Source organism: Nematocida homosporus (genome assembly GCF_024244095.1).
Source record: "Nematocida homosporus strain JUm1504 chromosome Unknown 4463, whole genome shotgun sequence".
Lineage (NCBI taxonomy): Eukaryota > Fungi > Microsporidia > Nematocida > Nematocida homosporus.
In genome coordinates, this window is record NW_026250685.1 from 141,534 (window position 1) to 162,827 (window position 21,294).

A 21,294-nucleotide genomic window follows, 5' to 3' on the forward strand; every position below is an offset into this window, starting at 1 on the left:
TTATATGGATCGATTCAGTAAAGTGGTTGGTTGGCTCATCGACTATCAAAACAATTCCGCTCGAGATCTAATAAATGTTGCACGCCAATCTTGTAACTCGCCGAACTTGAAATTTCAAAACTATTTACAGAAAGTGACGAGCTTCGCTTTCTGGCCCGAAATTGCGGGTTCCGAGGCTGGCGAGACAGAATACAATAAAGACGCTTTATTTGAAAATCTAACAACTACTAGTTTAAAATATACACGAACAAATTAGAGCCACTCGAGTTCGCACTATTTTGCGAATATTTTGAAAGTGGCTATCAACCCAAAAGAGAGATAGATACCTTCAGGTCTTTCGCTCTCTTCCTTTCTTATCTGAAAGTGCTTTAAAGTAATAAACTCTCCTTTTATAGTCTAATTCTTATCTCTTATCATATTCTATAGACATAAACAGATTTAGTATACTCGTTGATAAGAGGCCTTGATTTGCACTACCCACTGCTTAGCAATATGTTGTTCGGGTCAATGCTTAGCAATAATTCATCTTGATCTATGCCGAACAACAATCAATTCTGCTGCACGTACACCTCTTTACTCAAGTGTATTTGCCAGCATCTGTAGTATAGTTCCTGGCTCCGGCAAGTAAAAGCTAGTACCTGATTGCCGTATTGGGTTAGTATTGTTATCAAACCCATACCAATCCAAATACTAACCCAATAGAGAACTCCTTTACCTTTATACGAACCCAATTACTACCACAGCTCATCCTATCCAAGTACTTCTGTCGGTGGCTGGTGTCTATCCGCTTCTCTATAGGAGCTATCTTTGGCGGGATAAGCACTATGTCTGGGTACTCTACCGGTCTATTCCATTATAACCTGTTATTCAGGACCATAGACATGCTTGCCCTCTTTTACAGTCGATACTATTGGAGAACAGATAGATATAAAGGTTTGGCATATACTCCTTGTAAATATTGAGTTATTTGTGTGGTCTCTGCTACAGCCAGTGTTGTTCTTAACATATCCAGCCCAACCACTAACCCAATACCAATCCAATCGTGTTATCATACGACCACTATTTAGCTCCCATAAGATCAACCTAATGTTTTGCCAGCTAATTACGTCTTGCAACTTTAATAGAGTCAATCTGATTCGACTAATTGGGTTTTATATATCTACCCTACAATTCAATATGACGTCATCCACACACACAACCATATTTATTTAACAAATCACATCGATACTCGTCTCATGGAAGGTCTTTAATAGAGTCGGTGTTGGCTAATGAACCCTATCCAACCCAACCCAACCCAACACTAACACTATCTAATCTATAAAAGCTTATCTAAAACGCTCGAGAGAATATAGTTGAATAAACTATAGCACCATCCGCTTCTAAATCTACCCTTAGAATGAAAGGTTGTATTCCTGGTCCTAGAGACAGAAAGGAGACTCATTTGGTACTTTGACTCAATAAAGACAATTTCCAAGTCTCACATGCTGAGGGCTTTTGTATTTCAAACTGGGCGAGTTTCATACTCGGCGTGCCACACTAAGTAGTGAGTAGCTTACCAGAGATCAGGTTAGTATTTGGTTAGTATTGGATTGGGTTATTGTTGTTATTAGGTTGGATTGGCATTAGGTCAAAGGAAAGAAATGGCAATGTATGGTGATGCTGGCCAGGAATGGCGAAATTGCTAGACAGATGATAGAGTGGGGTAGCATCTGATTTTCTTGCTAATTTTACCTAATTTACCTTATTGGGACAATAATACTATTTAAATCAATTTGCTTTCAGGTTTTATGACTGTTTTAATAATGATTACTGATTCATCTGTAAAAATCAGATGTTGCCATATGCTTAAACGTTGGGCAATGTCATTTTGTGTCTTGATAGTAATGCTGATGAGTGTGCGTGGTGATAATGAAGTTGGCCGACTAGATCAGCTAGAGCCTCCGACTCCAGAAGTGATGCTAGTCACCCTATACTCCGTTGGATTTCTGATGGCCAATGAGAACATAAGAGTGGCAATTACACCCTATACTCCTCCGCCATCGCAAAATCCACTTAAACATAGCTCATTATTAGAAGCGCCTAGTTATGAAGTGGAGTATGCAAATGCCCCTCTGAACTTTGTACTACCGAACTATATAAGTCGAGAAGCTGCTGTAGCGGCTCTAAATAAGCTAAGAACTATTGCCGTTATTAGGACAGATGTTATGCATCTTACCTGTGGAATGTCCAACCTCACCTGTCGGCAGGAGAGTATGCAAATTATGTCTCGAGTTATTAATATGGCTGATTGCAAATCGTTGGTCTTGTTTGTAGCTACTGATCTGAAAATGGATGCGATTGCCGCCCCGGTTAATTTGAATATCTGTCGGCAAGAAGCAGACCATACATTCCGCCACATCACTTATGAAATGGAATGTCGCCTTGTTCTTTCATCTCTAGGCAATAATAAGATTCCAGACTTGAAATATTGTGGTATTATCATGCTGCGGCCAATTTCAACTGTTTGCCTGATGGGACTGGAAATTCTCCAGACCCCTCTTCTTGATAAGTTGCCTTTAGTAGATGGCTACGCTCTTATCTTTATGTCCTTGCCTAATGTAATTAATCTTGATTTCAAGTTTCTCCAAACCGCTCCTCCTAAATGCAAGAGTATCAATATTATGCCCTACCCCGATGCAATTGTTAAGCTGACGGGCCTTGATGATGTTATTCGTAAACATCCAATGCTAACTTTAAATACAAACTGGTCAACCTTCCAGTATTTAGGCAGGAATAGCACACAGCCAATCCGCGTTCATACCATTGCTGGTCTTGATGTTTGTTCATTTTCTATCAGCGATATGCTGATGGCTCCTAGTAAAGAGCCTATTGACCCCTGTGTTTTTGCTACTACTGCGGTCTGCCAAATCTCTCTCGAGATGACATGCAAACCCTTGGACTACTACAGACAACTCTACACTCCAGAAGCCCTTTCCAAGTACGGCATCTCCGTTAATCACGTTGAGATACGCTATGTGGAAAATCGCACTGACCTTTATAACACCCTGGACATACTTGTGCGCTGCAATGCCTTGTCGGCGATTCCAAACGAAGTTCAACGCGGGGATATTCGATGTCTCGGTGAAGCGACCAACAACCCTGAGTGGAGACTTAAGGAGACAGTTAAGATTCGACTTAATACTTATATGCTTGATGAGTATCTTAGGGATTACAAACTTCACTGCTGTCGGCTCTTCTGCCAGAATATACGCTACACCGCCATTGAAATTGATGGGGACAGATATTCCTATGCTCCACAAGCCCGCTCCTGTGCTAGGCTCCTAACTTTATTCCAAGACATTGATGCCCTGGAACTTAGGATTACCAATGTTCGTGATCCGACTCAACCTACTAGTGATTTCATTTCAGGGATTCTAAAAGAGGAGATTGCCAAGAGGTTCAAATGCCGTCTGAATGTTAAGAAATTGATATTAGACAACGTTGATGACTCCATTATTTACAGAATGCTAGGACGTTATGTCTTTGTTGGACCAACAGAAGTACATATTCTGAATCAGAACTTCACCAATCTAGCGATTGCCCAGGTCTTTACTATGCAAGAATGCCAGAATATTTCTGTCCTGGTGATCAATGACTTCATTGGGCTAAATGAAGTTCGGCAATACAGAATGAAAGACTTGATCATTGGCTTCTCCCTATTTAAATACGTAGAGGAGACGGTCAGAAAGGGCAAAACCATTCAGGATCTGCAGCTATGGAAGCTGGCTCTTCATCTAGATGGCGTCGCAGTTGACTGGTATAGTGATATCTTGCGTGAGTTGTATAGCTATAATCTTCAGTTACTGGCTGTGCCATTCGATGACTACCTTTTAAAGATGACACCCCAGCCTAGCCCGGCTCTTACAATGCCTAAGGATAAGTTTACGCTCTATAACGTTGATTTGATTGGGTTAGCAACTGATCTTGCCTGCTATAAAGTCCAACTGCTAGACCAGCAAGCTCCGGTTCAAAAGATCGCAGTTAAGGATTTGATAGTACGCTTTAGAAGCAATCAAGTACTAAAGGAAAAAGACCTTGTGACTACCGTTCGGTGGGTCTCTTCTCGATTTAAGGAGGTCGTCATTTTGCGGTTCCTAAATGCCGAGGCGGCAATTGACTTGATGGAGACAACAAGAAGACATCATTATTTAGTTCGTGATTTGAAAGGGCTTAAAAGCATTCGACTAGAAGGTACTAACCCATACAGCCCACCTGTTGAGGTATTAGTTAATGCACCCCGTGTTGGATTATTGACTAATGCCAACAATCCAGAGCCTGCTGTCATTGCAATGTCGCAATCAGTACTATCGCAACTTGCTACCCACCACGAACAGCTTGACCAACTCATTCCTGCACCCCTGCCTAATGATTCAACAACCTCACTCCAAAAGATCGCAAAGCATATTAAGGAGAACCGCCACGAACTGCTCTGCTCTGTTTGTCTTGATACTCTTTATATACCAACCAGGCCAGAAGCGAATACGGAAGTGTCCGCCCAACCTGGGACCGACCACAATTCTGAAGAACACTCCACAACATTTTGCTATCGCAAGTGTGGCCATCCGCACTGTGGTAAGTGTCTAATAAGGACTCCGCCGAATGATAGATGTCCAGATTGCCGAAACGAAAGTCGATTTGATGGCATCGATTGGCTTATCAGTGTGCCTCCAGCTAGCTTTATATTTGCCCAGGACAATACCAATGTCGCCAATGCCGATTCTAATTGGCACGACAGCATAACCTGGGTTGATGGTCAAGTCTATTTATACGTCTCATATCGAAGGCAAAGTGATCTTGCCACTATGCTTAGGGATAACATAGCCACCCAAGGCCCAGGTTCTATCTATGTTATTTAAGCCTAACCCAATAAACTAACTGAGCTACTTACTAGTTATTTGTATTGCGCGCAGAAGACGTAACTTCCTCTACCACCATATTTCTCCAGAACCATATCAACCCAATAGCAGCCCAGTCGAGATAACATAAAATACTAACCCGAATGATTGCTAAGCTCTTTAAACCATGCAAACTTATCTCAAACAAACTCTATCCCTATGCTAAAGGTCTATTGGGTTAGCATTTAGTTAAGATCGGGTTGGTATTGGGTTACGATTTAGTTATTACTAAAATGACATATCTCTACTTTATATGGGTATTTGTTCATCATATTATAACCCAAACTAAATCTAAATCTAAACCCAAACTAAACTTAAACTAAATCAAAAACAAACTCAATTCAATTTCATTTTTACTTGCTTTATATTCTAATAATGCTTTTAACATTTAACATAACTTAACCCAACATATCTAATATTTAACATAACTTAATCCAACACAGCTAATATTCAAGCTAAGAAGCCAACAAGCCAAATCAAATCAAACCCAATCCTATCCCAACTAATCAATAGAGATACTATTACAACGAAAACAAAACAATCGCAACATTACTTCATTTGCTGTGAGTCATTGGCTCCAGTTAGACTTGATGGCGACCCACAGTGTGAAGTATTTCAACTATCCCACCCTAGCCATTAACAGAGTGATAGATAAAGAATAAATGATTAACTCTTACCTTTTGAAAACCACAACTTGAATTAATGTTAGTTTGAAAGACAATCTGGTATAATTTATTGTAATTTGTTATCATTAGACTATAAAACCACCATAACTATTTCCAACATCACACAGAGAGATACGTTCAGGATCGATCGTATCTTAAAAATTCAAGTATAGTTTTTGCTTTTTAATCAATCAATTCAGTTAGATTGGGCCATAAACCAAGTCTTTCTTCAGATCACACAATATACTCACTTCTACTCAAGTGATTCCTCGGCATCAGCACAGAAGAGTTGGGGATGTTTCTGCATCTCCAAAAATGTCTCTTGGTACAACTTAGTATCAATGCTTGATTCAAACCGAGCCCAAGATTTAGCTTGGATCTGCTCGCCATTGATAGTGCCAACCAGAAGAATGGATTCGTCTTCATAATCAGCTAGTTTGTAGATATCGGCCTCATCGGTCATACGGATCTTCAATGTAGCACCATCGGGCGCAGATAAGTAGAGATCTTCTTCTTTAGCGACTAGAGTACCAAGAAGAATAACTGTTCCGGCTGGCATTTCAGTCAATAGATCTTGATTAAGCATTCTATACGAGACTTTATTCATAGATTAGCAAAAAAATCGACTCATTAGTATTATTGTGAAACTCCAGTTTGATTTCTGGCCAAATCTATCTTCTGGCCATATCTTATCAAAGATAGTTAAGAGTGTATCAGTGTGTGAAGTCAAAATAAAGGCTTTTATTCAAACTAAATTGAGCTGGCTAGTTTAAAGTGCGTATTATGTTTGATTTTGGGAGTTAAAAGCACTAGTCCAACTTGAACATAATAGAATAAAGACATGCTAACCCAATAATATACTTAAAACAAAACCAGTTGATATTATATGACGTTGGTGATGGACGGGCAGTTATACTAGTTTTAATAGACTGCGTTTAATTCATCCATTCATTTCTAATTAGGACAATGTGCGATGGCATTAGGATTGAGCGAGTTTGATAAGAAATACTTTGGGTTAGTATTGAGTTGTTAGGTCTTCGGCACTATTTAAACGAGCTAGTTAAATGGTTTATTGGGCGATCAAATAATATAGATGGGGTTGGAGTCGTTGTAAGCGGGTGTGTTCTCAATGTCTGTTTGCAGGTCGGCTAGGCTTTTATAGGAAGTATAGAAGTAGATATGCTTGTCACCAAAAGCCATACTATTAAGCCAATTAGAAGCAGCTGGAGATATTGAGGAGTTGTCGCCAGCAAAGACACAGCTAGATAAAGGAACATCTATCAATCTATGCATATCTTCAAAGATATTCTTTCGACAGAGTGTGCATTGGATTATTGGGTTTTTGGTCGATTGGGAATTAATCACGCACTTGCCACAGACTATATGTGTACATTCGAGATAATAAAATGTTGTAGGGCATTCACTGTTAAATTTAGGTTTGCCACTACTTGTTGTATCTTCTGTCGTTGACTTCTTATCATCTTCTGTCGTTGGCTTCTTATTGTCTTCTGTCTTTGCGTTCTCGTCTTTTGGATCGATACAAAGACTATCGAGACATACGGGACACACAATTTCATGAGGCTTTGTTTTGTTGGCATCAATATTATCTATGATCATTTTGAAAGATGGTTTGGCACGTGCTTGCTCGGCAATAGGTGTAGTAGCTTGATCAAGGCAAGTTAAGAGCCGGAATACCGTTGCTGATGCTACTGCAGTGAACTCGGTGGTTGAATTGTCGACATTCATTAGTAAACTCTTATGATACTGGTTGAGTCCCAGCATAATAGGCGTGCCGTTTGAGTTTTCGTCCACTAATATAACACGTTCAAGTGAATCTAAACCACAAATCCAATAGTTGCGCGAGGCTATTACTGCTCGCTCTTCGGTTGTTAGGGTAACATTTCTCAGTCGCAAGACAACCACGTTATCAAATCGACAAGCCACCCAGCGGATAATATCTACTAGATCAGATTCAGTTAGTGGTTGGCTGTCTCTGAAGCATAGAAGCAGATTCTTTATAGACTCTCTCTGGATTAAAGTGTGCTTGGTATCTAGTGAGGGATTGGTGAAGATGTTGTTTGTAGTTTGACAATTAGCTAGATCGGTTTGTAAGGATTCTAAGGTGATGTCATAAAGGATAACGACCGTCCTTTTCACATGAAGATATTGGTTGGTGCGAGTCAATGCACTGGTAATATAATCATCAAATGTTATAATTGTAGGCTGAAGTCCACACCTTGCAAACATACCCAACACATTACTATTTAAACCAGGACCGAGATCTTCCAGGTGTTGTAAGAATAGCTTGTTTAGGCCAATATCCTCTGTGGATTGGCCGGTTTCTTTGGCAGCCTCGACGTAGTTGAACAACAAGAAGTCTTGGGTTGAGCGTGGTGACATGTACTGCTTAATCTCATCAAGCCCACTGAGATCATTGACCACAAGTGTTGATACCTTCTGGCCAATTGGATAAGAGAGAACCTGAGCAATAGCAAGGTTTCTGAATCCCTGGTTTAGAATACGGACTTCTACTGAACTAGCAATGTCATAATGCCCAAGCATCCAATAGATGATGCTATCATCAACGTTGTCCAACACCAAAACATCAACATTAAGTTTATATTTTGGAGATTTGATAGATTCAGCTTCTAGACTAGCCATATCAAAGTTGGTAGTTGTTTGGTTGCTACCACGAAGATCTGATATGTGGAGCTCTTTACCCGTGATGTTCTGGAGCAGATTTAGAAAACCAATACATAATTGGGCGTGGTTCGAGTGTGGAGTTTTATGCCCCATAAGGATGAGGGTTGCGTAGTGTATATGCTGACAGAAATAGGTAGAGCATTTTTGCTTGTAATCATTGAGCCAGTAAGTTGTATAGCGCCTGGCAATGTTAACTTTAACAGTCTCTTGAAGTTTCCAGGTGGGATTGTTCAGTTTATCACCACAGCAATTGATATCATTATCCCGAATTTCATCTTGTATTGTTAGCGACAAAGCATTGATACGACAGAGTGCGCTTATAGTAGCAAAGAAATCATCTCGCTCCAGATATACTATTTCGATTTTGTCGGTTGAGATGCCGTATTTAGAGAGTGCTTCACGGGTATAGATTTGCTTGTAATAACCAAAAGAGTCGCATGGCATATCATTAGCAACCTCTAAAACAACCATGTCAACAGTGAATATAGACTCAATTGGCGGTTGGTTTTGAAGGAATTCAAGCGTTTCTTGGTGGGACTGTAGAGAGATGGTAAGTCCATAAATTGCATGGACTCGGCTCATTGGTTTGTTGGTCTTAACCATGCGGCGAAGAATATCCCAAGACATATCCAAAGTTAGTGCAGGATGCCGATCTATGACCTCTGTAAGGCCAATTAGTGTTATATCTGAATTCTGGCTCTCCGTAAATATGATCCAGTCACAACTAGGAGAAGGTCTTTGAAGAACGGCAAGGTTAATGACAGCAACACTGGGCAACTGCTCAAATACAAGAGTGTAATTATCTTTCAGAGGCAGCTGGGTAAGGTATGGGGTGTTTTGGAATTCATTGTCCGCTAAGGTAACCTTTGTGATTGGACGCCGCAAAACAACATCACTATGTATAATGTCGGAAAGACGAATATGTGCGATAGTTGAGAAGAATACCTCGCATGCCGAGTCATAATCAGCATGTTTTGTTGTATTTAGTGCTTCGGCCAAACAGACACTCGAATCGACTAGACGATTTTGTGCGCTCTTGTCCTGAGCGTCCTTAGGATAAATAACCAGTTCCTCGCAGTCAAACATGTTAACAACTCGAGATAAGATTTGCATATTGATCTTGTGATAGTCTGGTTTAGTTTCCGTATAGGCGACAAGGGCGGAGGAGACTTTAATAAAGGCTATTGTTCTTAAATACTCCAAAGCGTCATTGGCCTTCGTTTCACTCGAATAGTTTGGCAAATAGAATTCGATCTCAAACCCTGAGTACGTTAGCGCATATTGGGGTGTGTTTAGAATTGTACCCGGCGTTGGATCAGCTTCTTGTGATTTCTTAGAAGTGTAGGGGGTGGCCAGTAAAGTAAACTCATCACTAGTAAACACAAAACCCGTTGTTCGCAAATCTCTGATCAGTTCGTCGGAGCTCGGTAAAGTTTCCACGACACCGACTTCTTCAGAACAGCCAACAGCATTCAACCGTTCAAATAAGACGAATAATCCGATAAACCAGCACATCAGCATTTTAAACTGCCGGGCGTTGATCGGCTTGCCAGGAATCATATCATATTCGATCATAATGGAAAAATCAGTATTTTCATATAAGTATATAATTTCCTGATAAGGAAATAACATAAAAAGTTATTTCAAACCTAGACATTATCTATCACTACAGATTCAATAATGTCTAAAACACTACAACAGCATATAACTGTTATATCTCTTCTCTACCAATCGCATTACACAACACCAATTTTATAATAGCTTGGAGTGCCAATCTGTCTATTATAGACCAAAAACGGTTCTCTATCATATCGGCCAAACGCATCCAATATCTTATTTAAGCTCGAAATTTAAGAAGTTTAATGCCGCTGTAACAGACTGGAATAATACTTGGATTAGGATTGGGAAAGAACAGACAGTATCTTGTGATTCATAGGTTTATATTTTACCTCCAATACTAACCCAATTTCGTCTTCAAAGTTCAAATCTAGGTTTGATTTATTAGCTAATCTCAGATAAGTTAGACCTTAAAGTATGTCCAATACTTAGGCCATATAGAAGCAGCACATGCATTATTCTTATATAGATGTAAAAGGTTGTAATAGCCAAAGCAAGCCTAAATTTTAAAGGGATTTCAACGAATTTTCCTTTTTGGGCAACATTTCCTAATTAGGACTTTTTACTTTTTAGAGCCATGTTTAATCTGAAAATGATCACCGTTATTCCAACTAAACGTTGGAGCTTTAAGGTAGCTAATTATTGGATGATTGTGTTGTGCGGTTGGTTATTGATATTGAGTGGAGCTGGCGCAGCAATTGATAGGGCACAACCAGACCGGGCCATTCAAGTATTATATCCGACTCCGACAGAGACAGTGTGGATTCTGAAATCACATGGGTTTGCATTTATTCATCAAGACAAGAAGATCGAGGTTATACCCTATGATCACAAGACCAGCACAACACTATCTAATCCGAACGAAACTATACCCAGTTACACAATAGAATGCACGGGATCGGATCTCAGCTTTACAATACCGAGTTATTCAGACGCAAAAACAGCAAGGGCGGCTTTGTATGGACTACGAAGGATTGCCTCTATTAGAACGAGCATTTTTTATCTTTCTTATCTAACAGCTAATTCAAAATGTCATCAGGAAAACATGCAAATTATATCTCGTGTTATTAACCTGGTTGAGTGTAAAGCTCTCTGTCTTCATTTGAATTCTAAATTAGGAAAGAGCGAGAATGTTGGCAGGCTAGATTTAGAGCTCTGCGAAATAGAAGCGCAGAGCACATTCAACCATGTTATTTATGACGAACCGTGCCAGTTTTCTCTTTCAAGCCAAATGAATGATAGGCTTCCGGATTTGAGATATTTTGGTATTATCTTATTGCGGCCAATTACAAGTGTTGTTTTGACTGCCTATGGTCTTCAAAATACGCACATGCTTAATAATTTGCGACTAGTGAATGGTTACACTCTCACTATTAATGGAATTTCCAAAACAGCTTATATAGATCTCTCAGCCCTTCAACCGCCTTCCTCTAAATGCAACCAAATCACCATTAGTGTTGTTCGTGACGCGAAGGTAGAAATAACGGGTCTGGAGAATGCAGTGGCAAACCATCCGGAAATAGCTCTGAAGGCGCCATGGGCAACATTGCAGCACCTAGGCGAACAAAACGCGACCACCATCAAGGTGTATAACATTTTAGGTCTTGATGCCACCCAGGATTTCATCCAGTTAATGCTTAACTCACCCCAACCCAAATCACCTTCCAAGACTCAAGTTACTGCAACTATTGCCACAGTTGAGGTGGATCCTACGATGCCATGCAATGCCCTGGATGTGTACAACCAAGTCTACAACCCAGAAACCTATGCCAAATATGGTATACGGGTGGAAAGGGTCCATATAAATTATAAGAACGGACGAACCGACTTGTATGAGACTATAGATACACTGTATCAGTTAGGTGCATTGCCGGCCTCAATAAAAGAGAAGGTAAAACAGAGTGGGGTTGTATGCTGTGGCTCAAAAATCAGCCTAGATGATTGGAAGCTAACCGGCCAGCTTAATATTCCACTCTATCACCCCCAATTAAGCGGCCATCTCCGCCAATACAAAGCTTGCCATGTCTGTTTTTGCCAGAATATACACTACCCCATCCTTAATATTAATGGAGACAAAACTCCAAGGAAGCGGCAGGCTAAGCTGTGCCACAACCTTTTAGATCTCTTCCGAAGCATCACTGCCACCGAACTCAAGATTTCTAATACGCGCGAAGACCGGCAACCCAACAGAGACTTTGATCTAAACACTTTAAAGAAGGAGCTCGGCAAAAAGCCCAAGTATCTTCTTAATGTTGCGAAGTTAACCCTAGACAATGTTGATATGTCCATTATTTACAGAATGCTAGGGCGTTATGTCTTTGAGAAGCCAACAGAGGTGCATATTTTGAATCAAACTTTCTCCAATCTGGCTATTGCTCAGGTTCTTGGTATGCTTGAAAGTCAGAACATTGCATTCATAGTGATCAATGACTTCCATAAACTAAACGAAGTTCGGCATTACAACCAGCAAGACCAAATCGAAGGATTCTCCCTACTTAGCTATGTAAAGGAGCAGTCCAGAGAAGGCAAAACCGTTAAAGATCTGCATCTAGACAAGCTATTCCTTCAAACAGGAGAAACCGACTTTAGTTTGGATGATGAAGTTTTGGTTGGATTGTTATCCTATGGCATTAAGATTTCAACCACATCGTGTGGTGCATATCTTAAAGCTCTAGCAATGTACGACAGTCAGTACTCTCTGTCGTTTACGGATGCGATTACAATCTACAACACTACCTTAGCTGCATTGCAATCGGATCTGGTCAGTCTTAGATCTCAACAATCTCCAGTTCAAAGAGCTTCTGTTATGGTGTTAAGGTTACACTTTGGTGATGGCCAGGCACTAGCTGAAGAGGATTTAGTGACTGTTGTTCGATGGGTGGCTCTCCGATTTAAAGATGTGTGGACTTTGCGAATATCAAATGTTAAGATCGCGCACAATATGCAGTTGATAGCCGACACACGCCACTATTTAATTCGTGATTTGGAGAGGCTTAAAAGCATCCAACTAGAAGACACTAACTCATATAGCCCTCCTGTCGAGGTATTAGCTAATGTCTACCAGATTGGCTCATTGACTAATGCCAACAGCCCAGAACTTGCTGTTATTGCAATGCCGCATTCAGTACTATCGCAACTTGCTACCCACGACGACGAGCAACTTGACCAACTCATTCCTGCACCCCAGCCTAATGGTTCAACAACCTCACTTCAAAAGATCGCAAAGCATATTAAGGAGAACCGCCACACCATGCTCTGCTCTGTTTGTCTTGATACTCTTTATATACCAACCAGGCCAAAAGCGAATGCGGAAGAGAATGGAGAGGAGCCAGCCCTCAAAAAGGCTTGCCGTGTGTTCAATCCTAAAGAGCACTTCACAACGTTTTGCTATCGCAAGTGTGGCCATCCGCACTGTGGTAAGTGTCTAATAAGGGCTCCGCCAGATGATAAGTGTCCAAATTGCCGAAACACAAGTGATTTTGACGGTATTGATTGGCTTATCAGCGTGCCTCCAGCCAATCTTATATTTGCCCAGGATAGTACTAATTTACCATCTGCTGATCCTAATTGGCGTGATAAGATGGATTGCTTGGACGGCCAAGTCTATTTATACGTCTCATATCGAAGGCCCAGACGTCTTGCCGCTATGCTTAACGACAACATAGCCAACCAGCCTCCCAACCGAATCTACATCATTTAAGTATAACTCAATAAACTAACTGAGCTACTAGTTATTTGTATTGCGTGCAGAAGACTAAGCAGATTTAAAATGACCAAAATCAAAACCAGAGATCCTAGCTGGGTTGCCATTATTTTAGATAAGCAGAGTAAGATGGTAGAGCTAAGTTTCGGCGGTGTTTGTTTCTTTCCTATTATGGGAGATCTGTCCCAATAACTGATTGTCCAGAAATGATTTCATAGTAGGGTGTTTTCAAACCGGACCAGCCAAAGAACTACCATAAGCGATCACGTTGATACTAGTTCAAGTAATATAACCCAGCTCGACCACAATCTTTAAAGATGGAAAATCACAAGGGTTGGCTGGGCTTGTTTCAGGCCGTTTTTTGTGCCCTAGGCGACATCATTGTCCTTAATGAAAGTCAGTGGAATCGGTATAAACCCGAATATTTACACCCGATCAATATCCGCTGTATTGAAGCCTTCTTCTCTTCCGATCTAGACCACAACCTCATACGTTGCCCGCTAATGCCTCAGCGTTTTCTAGCCCCAGGGGGCATAGCAATACATCCGATCCGCAGCCTACTAATCACCAGATTGCGAAGAACACCTAACGCACAGTCTCTTCTCTACGGCACATCGGTCGTACTTTTCTACTACTATATTGCGCCTCTTTGTGTTTGGTTTGGCGGCCGCAATTGTAGTTTATCTCTCTACAGCTTGATCTTTAATGGTGAGTTCACTAGAAGTTTCTTCTATCTCTTTAAAGGTGTATTTCATTTGATGTGGATCTGGCTTTCCGGCTGGATAGCTATGCTCGGATTGAACGCGTTAAAAAGCCGCTACACCGGTGATCACTTGGTCGTGCTGTTTCAGTGCACAGTTGACCGAAGTCTGAAGAACGTGGTATTCTGTCTTGACTGTCTCTTCTGTGTTTGTCTAGCATTAACAGCCCACTCGATCTACTTTCTCAACATAGCAGACAGCTTTATAGTAGCGATACTTTCACCAATTAGTATCTTACTAGTAGCTGGTTTTGTTCTTGGCCGACTGGTAATTCAGTTCTTAATCTTCTGGGAAACACCCGCCCTCATCTACAAAAGCTTTATCTGGATTGCAGGCGGGCTTTTATCATTTGCAGTCTTCTTTCATCTTGGTGCAGTCTACTGGTGGTTCACTCCATGTGAGACAAAGTTCGCGGCCCACATCGCCTCGAACTATCACTAGAAGTGGTAAGTATTGTGTTAGGTTGAGTTAGGTTGAGTTAGGCTGGGGTGAGTTAGATTGAGTTGAGTGTTGTGTTAAGTTGTGTATTGAGTTAAGTTGAGTTAGTATCCGGCTGTCACTAATAACCCAACTAAACTAAACTTAACCTAACTCAACACGCAATCCAATCTAATATTAACTTAACCTAACACAACTTAACACAACCTAACCTCATTAATATTTAATAAACAGCTTGCCTGGTTTCTGGTAACTAACACAACCTCACCGCATCTCACCCCGCCTCATTCCGCCCAATCTAACTCAATATCTACCAAAGACGACTATCAGAATACTAAATTAAAGACAAGATTTGACAACTTAGCATGTAAGCCGGTTTATTATTGGATGAGACTACCCACCCGATAAGAAATTCGTTTGTAGGAAATCAGATCCAGTAAGTGTTTGCGATCTGGCAAATCAACCAAATGCATAAACTTACTCAGCAGGAAAGGCTCTTCCATAAAGGTCTCCTGGGCCTGCTTGATGCACTCTTCCTTGGATATAATCCCACGGACATAGAAATTGAGCAAGAAGTACAAGTACTCCTCCAAATGCTCCTCAGACTTCTCTCTTTCTTCCTTCTTACCATAAAGAATCCCACCCGCCGAGTTACGAATTCTTCTTATCCGCTTGGCCTCATCAGGGATAGTTGTCAGGTAGTATCCAGACAAAAAGAGATATGCCTCCTTCTCCACCACGTTACTCAGATAAGACAGAGCGCCTCGAACTACTTCAGCGTGCTTCAAAGGCAACGGGTGCTTCAAGTAAAAGGCCCGTAGTGCCGCACTTGGACAGTGTTTAAACGCAACCCGGATATCGTCCTCCTCTAAAGCATCCAGCTCGATTAGTAGACACAAAGCACAGAAGCAACTCTCACCATCCCGCACAAAGGCCCGAATTTCCGCCACAGCTTCTTTTCCACTAATCTTCGATAGAATCTGCAGTTTAACCATCTTTTCCCGCTTACTATCACATCCATCAATCAAAAACGGGTCCATCATCGTCTTAATCTTATCTTGGTGACAGAACAACAGCAAAATCGTCTCCAAACCCAAAAGCTTCTGTTCTGTACCCGAAAAGCAAATAGCTCCCTGCAGCAACTTCTCTCCAAAAGCACCTACCAAGTACTCCCCAGCCGACAAAATCACTTCCCGCAAGGCAAACAATGGCAAGTATCCCAAGATCGGAAACAACTTATCAGCAATCTCCTTATGCTTAAAAGGCCGCAACAACCGACACAACTCCACCAACAGAAGCCCAAAGTTTTCAAACCTTTCCTCAATCTCTTCCCGACCACGACACAAAACATCCAAGGCCTCCATCAGCACGACTTCACCAAAGACTCCTCGCGACATCTTCTCAATTTCCACAATGGCATAAACTGCCGCACCAGTCACCAATCCACCTCTACTCCGCAAGCACCCCAAGACCTTCTCTTTCTTCACCTCCTTAAAGGCCCGAAACAAACTCGGAGTGGCCAGCAATGCACTTTTCTTCAAGACGTCCATCTCACTATCATACTCTCGCTCTATCTCATCAAAAAAGTGTCCCAAGAAGTCCTTATCACGCGTCTTTCCTATAAAATCAATAGCCAAAGCCCGATTCAGAACTATTCTTTTCTCTTCACCACTACCCATCTCCTGTTTAACCGTATTGACCGCCAGAAGCAACAAAGTCCGATCAATTTCCAAGCACTTCAGGATAAAGGAGTAAGCCCCCGATTTTACTTCCAAGGACTGATGTCTAATCAAAGTGACCACCATCGGAAAGACCAAAGCCCGTTGTTTCAACCCCAACTTCCCCCGGGACAGTTCATGCAAAGCCTCCATAATCCTTCCTTTCTCACCCGATCCTAAATCCACCCGTACTTCTTCAAATCCTTTCTTCTTCTCCATCCCATTCAGCAACAGCGAATTAGTCAATGTATACATGTCATCACAACACCCATTCTATTTATATCCACCCTTATTTGTTTATCTTAGCACTAGATATTGAGTTAGGTTAGGTTGGAGTTGTGTTGAGTTGGTGTTGAGTTGAGTTGGGTTAGGTGGTGTTAGGTGGAGTTGAGTTGGGTAGAAGAAGTCTATAAGTCATAGGACCAATTAAGATAGTAATACTCCACTTGACTTAGCATAACAGAACCATACAAGTAAGGGAGATAAGATAAGATAAGTACGGCTAAGTCTAACTTAACTCAATACTTAACTTAACCCAATCCAAACTAATTCAACCTACACTTTTCATCGGCCAATAAAAAGCCATCCAGACCCACTACTAGCTTAATTCAACCTACTACTAGCTAATCTACTACTGACTTAATTCAACCTAATACTAACTAATCTACTACTAACTAATCTACTACTAACACAACCCAATACTAAACCAACCCCACTACCAACCCAACCCACTACAATACTAACTCAACTTAATACTAAACCAACTCAACCCAATACTAAACCCATTACTGACTTAATACACTACCAAACTAATACAATACCAAACTAATACACTACCAAACTAATACAATACCAAACTAATACAATACCAAACTAAACCATACTTTATTATCACCATTAGATTAAGTTGAGTAAAGTTAAGTTAAGTTGAGTAAAGTTAAGTTTATATTGAGTTATTAAGTTAGAATTACTATAAAACAACCATTCCAAAACAAACCGGTCTTTTTACTAGATTATATTATATCAAGTAGAGTTACTAACTCAACCCAACCCAATCTAAACTCCACTTAACTCAACTAAATAGCAACCTAAATTGGAGGGAAATTGCCCGCCAAAACAAAACTATAAATACGCATTTTATTTGCAAGTCAATGAGAACAGCAGACGGCAAGCCAGCAGAAAAGCGACCAGCAGGCAAAGCACCAGCCAAAGGTCTTGGATCGTCCGAGAAGAAGAAGTCTAAACCTTCCCATGCCCATAAGAACCACTACAATTTTAGGTCCTCAGTCAAGCGTATGCTTAAGAGTACCTACCAAGCCTCTCCTCCACAGGTTTCTGGTCCCGTTGTAGAAAGCCTGTGTAATATAGTTCATGACGTCATTGAGAGACTCTCCCTGGAGTGTGCGACTTTAGCCCGAAAAGTTGGTAAGCAAACGATCAACCTAGAGGAAGTAACCTCAGCGGCCCAAGTTAACTTGACAGGTGAACTGCGTACCCATGCCCTGAAGGAGATTAAGGAAGCCGTAGCCAAAGTACCTACTAAGGCCTCTAAGTAAGTCAATAAAACCTTCATTTGCTTTGTTTTTATGCGGCCATCTGTGGATGTCTTTCTATTGTATGTAGTGTATGTCTTGTGTTTCTCTTTATTGAACTCATCTGAGGAACGGGTGATTTTAGGGGGTCCGCCGTTGGTTTTGTTGCGGTCGTTGGAGATGCAGGTGATTGATCGGGTTGGGTGTTTAATTCCTTATGTCTTGGTTTATATGGAGGTGGTTAGGAAGGGGTCTTGGTTGGCGGTTTTAGGAGTTATTTCGGAGGTGGTGGTTTATGTGGTGGTGAAAGATACGGTGATTGTTTATGTGAAGGAGATGCATGTATTTTTATCGGGGGGGAGTTTGTTGCCTTTGAATCCATCGGGACATACCTTTATGTTTTTGAATGGGGTTTATGTTTTGATTCCAGTGGCTTATTCTAATCGGTGGTCGAGGCGATGGGTGTGTTTGGTATCTGGGCTGATTATTGCGGAGTATAGTCGGTTGATGATGGAGACGGCTACTTACTACCATACGTTTAGTGATGTTGGGTTTGGAGTGCTTTTCTTCTTCTTGTTCCGGGGGTTGGTCAGTCCGGTGCGGCGGGTTTACCGGACGGCTACGTACTGTAATGAATGGAGTGAGAAAGGGTACTTTGTAGCTAGTTTAGGATTGGGAGTGGTTTTGGCTGTTTGGCAATTCCTGTAGCTAGGTTGGATTAGTTGATCCTATTCTAATGTAACTTATTCTTAGCTTAAACTTAGCTTATCTTATCATAAACCGATTATAACTTATCTTATCATAAGCATAACTTAAACAGATTATAAAATAAACATATCTTATCTTATCATAACTTATATTAACTTAACTAGACATCTACTGCCTCTGCTGCTTTTATTAAACTAATTCTAAGTCAATCCTAAGCCAATCCTAAGCCAACTCAACCCAACTCAACCCAACTCAACACTAACTCAACACACTACTTTAGTAGGATTAAGGTAGTATTGAGTTGAGTTGAGTTAGCACTGTAGTCCTATACAATCGAATACTAACTTAACTCAACTCAACTTAACTTAACTCACTACTAACCTAACTCAACTCAACTCAACTCAACTTAACTCACTACTAACTCAAGTCAATATTTACCATATTGGGTAATTCTTGGATTTTTTTATGGCAGGTCGAGGATGTACAGTCTTTGTTGGTAATGTTGACTTTGATATTCCGGAAGAGAAGATTGTTGAAGAACTTTCGGCGGTTGGTCGAGTGGTGGCTTTTCGAATGGTCACTGATCGAACGACGGGAAAGTCTAAAGGGTATGGATTTTGTACATATGAATCGCCAATTGTAGCAGATATGGCGGTTAATAAGTTGAAAATCATGCTTAATAACCGTTCAGTTAAGATAAATTATGCTGATAATAATGTTGCTCCTGTTCAAGAAGAAGCAAAAGTAGATACAGAAGCATTAGCTGAAAGTCTTGACCGAATGGCGCCAGAAGATGCTAAAGAGATTCTTAAACATGTTAAAAGACTAGCGGTTAATCGCCAAGATGAACTCAAGAAAATGCTTCAAAAGAGTCCTTCTCTTCTCTCGGCACTCTTGCATATGATATTTACTTTGGGTTTGGCCCCGAAAGAAACTCTAGAAGATCTTCTCCAAAGCTCATTCAGTGTGACTAAGCAAAATGCCCAGTTACTCAGTCGGATTCTCCAGTACCATGATTACGAAGTCGAGTCCTTTCCTTCGCCCCTTCGTGAGAAAGCCCTTAAAATACGTGAGCGTCTGCTCAAACGTTCCCACCACCCCCGATCTTAATTATATACTTACTCATCACTTTGCTTATCTAATAATATAATATACTAACACATGTTCTATTCATTATTTTACTTATCTAACATTAGTGTAGTGCTGCCATACGACCACTAGCCAAGACTAATTTAAGACTAATCCGATGCTAATCTAATACTAACATGATTACTGGTACTCTACTCATCAATAGATATCAAATGGTGTTACTATTAACACGTAACTTTAAAATAACCAATTTAACTTTGCATATTTACACTAACCTAATATGACGTCATACTCACTCAACTGTATTTACTTAATAAATGGTACCCACACTTATTTCAAGGAATGTCTTTAATAGAGGATGTATTGGTTAAGTATTGAGTTAGTATTGGGTTAGTATTGGGTTATCTTGTTGGTTATCTTGACCCAGCTCAATCCCATTATGGTATTCTAGGACATGTCTTCCTACGGCTGGTAGTACTTGAATAAGAAGAGGTTCTGAACTAGACGGTTAATTTGTATTCAAATTTGGCTATACTTGACTCTTTGCTGCGGCTTCTAATTTAGGCTGGTTGGTTAATATCTGTCTGGTGCGATCTGTCTGATAACTTTTATGTTCACCGCTCCCTTACTACGAAACTCTTATTACATCCTGTCTTAAGATATAATGTACCTGATAATATGGCTTTAATCAATTATAAAGAATGTCCTAGATGGTTCAAGTTTCAAAATCGCATTTTGGAGCCTCTGGGCCTTTCACCCTAATAAAGCATAAATGTTAACTGGCTGATTTATTCAACTTAGACGAACATGACATGGAGTGGGTTGGATGTGTCATAAGTTGCTTGTCTGGCGACCTCAGAATGGGTCCAATATGCGTATGTATAAGAGGCATAGAAGAATGTAGGGGCCTTACGCCATGTTGTAATCTTAGATTGTTGGGACTCTGGGATAGAGGTTGGAATATTGCTTTTGACAAGAACAAGGTTGGGCAGAGGCGCATATACAAGCTGGCAAGCTTTCTGGCGGCTGGCATGTTTCTTACAAGTTGGACACTTTAGTAAATCCTCGTGGGGCATCCCCATCTTCGATACACATTTAAGACAGGATAGGTGTTCGCAAGCGAAATAGCAGATTGTTTTAAAGTGCAAGTCTGGATTAAAGCTTGAAGAATCTTCCACAGTATCTGGGTTTGCCTTCTTTGTTGTCACACAGCATAGTTGCCACATTGTACTCTTTCTTTTGACCTCAATTGACCGATAAAGACTTAAAGAACACCTTGAACATATAATGGAGGTAGACTTCTTTATAGCCGTTGCGAGTTTGTACAAATGTGCCTCAGGATCGATCCCAGTGAGGTCCAGTTTAAGAATGTGGGGTATCATTGCATACTCTACGACAACAATATCAGGACGAGAGATATTAAACT

At 40.7% G+C, this 21,294-nt stretch overlaps 10 protein-coding genes across 10 annotated transcripts; 6 read left to right on the forward strand and 4 right to left on the reverse strand.

The window, feature by feature from the left end:
- Window positions 1–1,802: 1,802 nt before the first annotated feature.
- Window positions 1,803–4,895, forward strand: NEHOM01_0649 (uncharacterized protein; the record flags this gene model as incomplete). Its single annotated transcript, XM_051489527.1, has 1 exon — window positions 1,803–4,895. The coding sequence occupies one exon, from the start codon at window positions 1,803–1,805 to the stop codon at window positions 4,893–4,895; it is 3,093 nt and encodes a 1,030-aa protein (XP_051345487.1).
- A 957-nt stretch (window positions 4,896–5,852) lies between these two features.
- NEHOM01_0650 (uncharacterized protein) lies at window positions 5,853–6,206 on the reverse strand (the record flags this gene model as incomplete). Its single annotated transcript, XM_051489528.1, has 1 exon — window positions 5,853–6,206. One exon carries the CDS (start codon window positions 6,204–6,206, stop codon window positions 5,853–5,855), a length of 354 nt encoding a protein of 117 aa, XP_051345488.1.
- Window positions 6,207–6,679: 473 nt separating this feature from the next.
- Window positions 6,680–9,934, reverse strand: NEHOM01_0651 (uncharacterized protein; the record flags this gene model as incomplete). Its single annotated transcript, XM_051489529.1, has 1 exon — window positions 6,680–9,934. The coding sequence occupies one exon, from the start codon at window positions 9,932–9,934 to the stop codon at window positions 6,680–6,682; it is 3,255 nt and encodes a 1,084-aa protein (XP_051345489.1).
- A 562-nt stretch (window positions 9,935–10,496) lies between these two features.
- Window positions 10,497–13,619, forward strand: NEHOM01_0652 (uncharacterized protein; the record flags this gene model as incomplete). Its single annotated transcript, XM_051489530.1, has 1 exon — window positions 10,497–13,619. The coding sequence occupies one exon, from the start codon at window positions 10,497–10,499 to the stop codon at window positions 13,617–13,619; it is 3,123 nt and encodes a 1,040-aa protein (XP_051345490.1).
- A 320-nt stretch (window positions 13,620–13,939) lies between these two features.
- On the forward strand, window positions 13,940–14,824 carry NEHOM01_0653 (uncharacterized protein; the record flags this gene model as incomplete). The annotated part of the gene is made up of 1 exon (XM_051489531.1): window positions 13,940–14,824. The coding sequence occupies one exon, from the start codon at window positions 13,940–13,942 to the stop codon at window positions 14,822–14,824; it is 885 nt and encodes a 294-aa protein (XP_051345491.1).
- A 377-nt stretch (window positions 14,825–15,201) lies between these two features.
- NEHOM01_0654 (uncharacterized protein) lies at window positions 15,202–16,794 on the reverse strand (the record flags this gene model as incomplete). The annotated part of the gene is made up of 1 exon (XM_051489532.1): window positions 15,202–16,794. One exon carries the CDS (start codon window positions 16,792–16,794, stop codon window positions 15,202–15,204), a length of 1,593 nt encoding a protein of 530 aa, XP_051345492.1.
- Window positions 16,795–17,690: 896 nt separating this feature from the next.
- NEHOM01_0655 (histone H2B) lies at window positions 17,691–18,095 on the forward strand (the record flags this gene model as incomplete). The annotated part of the gene is made up of 1 exon (XM_051489533.1): window positions 17,691–18,095. The coding sequence occupies one exon, from the start codon at window positions 17,691–17,693 to the stop codon at window positions 18,093–18,095; it is 405 nt and encodes a 134-aa protein (XP_051345493.1).
- A 30-nt stretch (window positions 18,096–18,125) lies between these two features.
- Window positions 18,126–18,779, forward strand: NEHOM01_0656 (uncharacterized protein; the record flags this gene model as incomplete). The annotated part of the gene is made up of 1 exon (XM_051489534.1): window positions 18,126–18,779. One exon carries the CDS (start codon window positions 18,126–18,128, stop codon window positions 18,777–18,779), a length of 654 nt encoding a protein of 217 aa, XP_051345494.1.
- Window positions 18,780–19,244: 465 nt separating this feature from the next.
- On the forward strand, window positions 19,245–19,889 carry NEHOM01_0657 (cleavage stimulation factor subunit 2; the record flags this gene model as incomplete). Its single annotated transcript, XM_051489535.1, has 1 exon — window positions 19,245–19,889. The coding sequence occupies one exon, from the start codon at window positions 19,245–19,247 to the stop codon at window positions 19,887–19,889; it is 645 nt and encodes a 214-aa protein (XP_051345495.1).
- Window positions 19,890–20,665: 776 nt separating this feature from the next.
- NEHOM01_0658 (uncharacterized protein) lies at window positions 20,666–21,294 on the reverse strand (the record flags this gene model as incomplete). Its single annotated transcript, XM_051489536.1, has 1 exon — window positions 20,666–21,294. A coding segment is annotated over one exon (629 nt), but the record flags the coding sequence as incomplete, so codon positions are not given.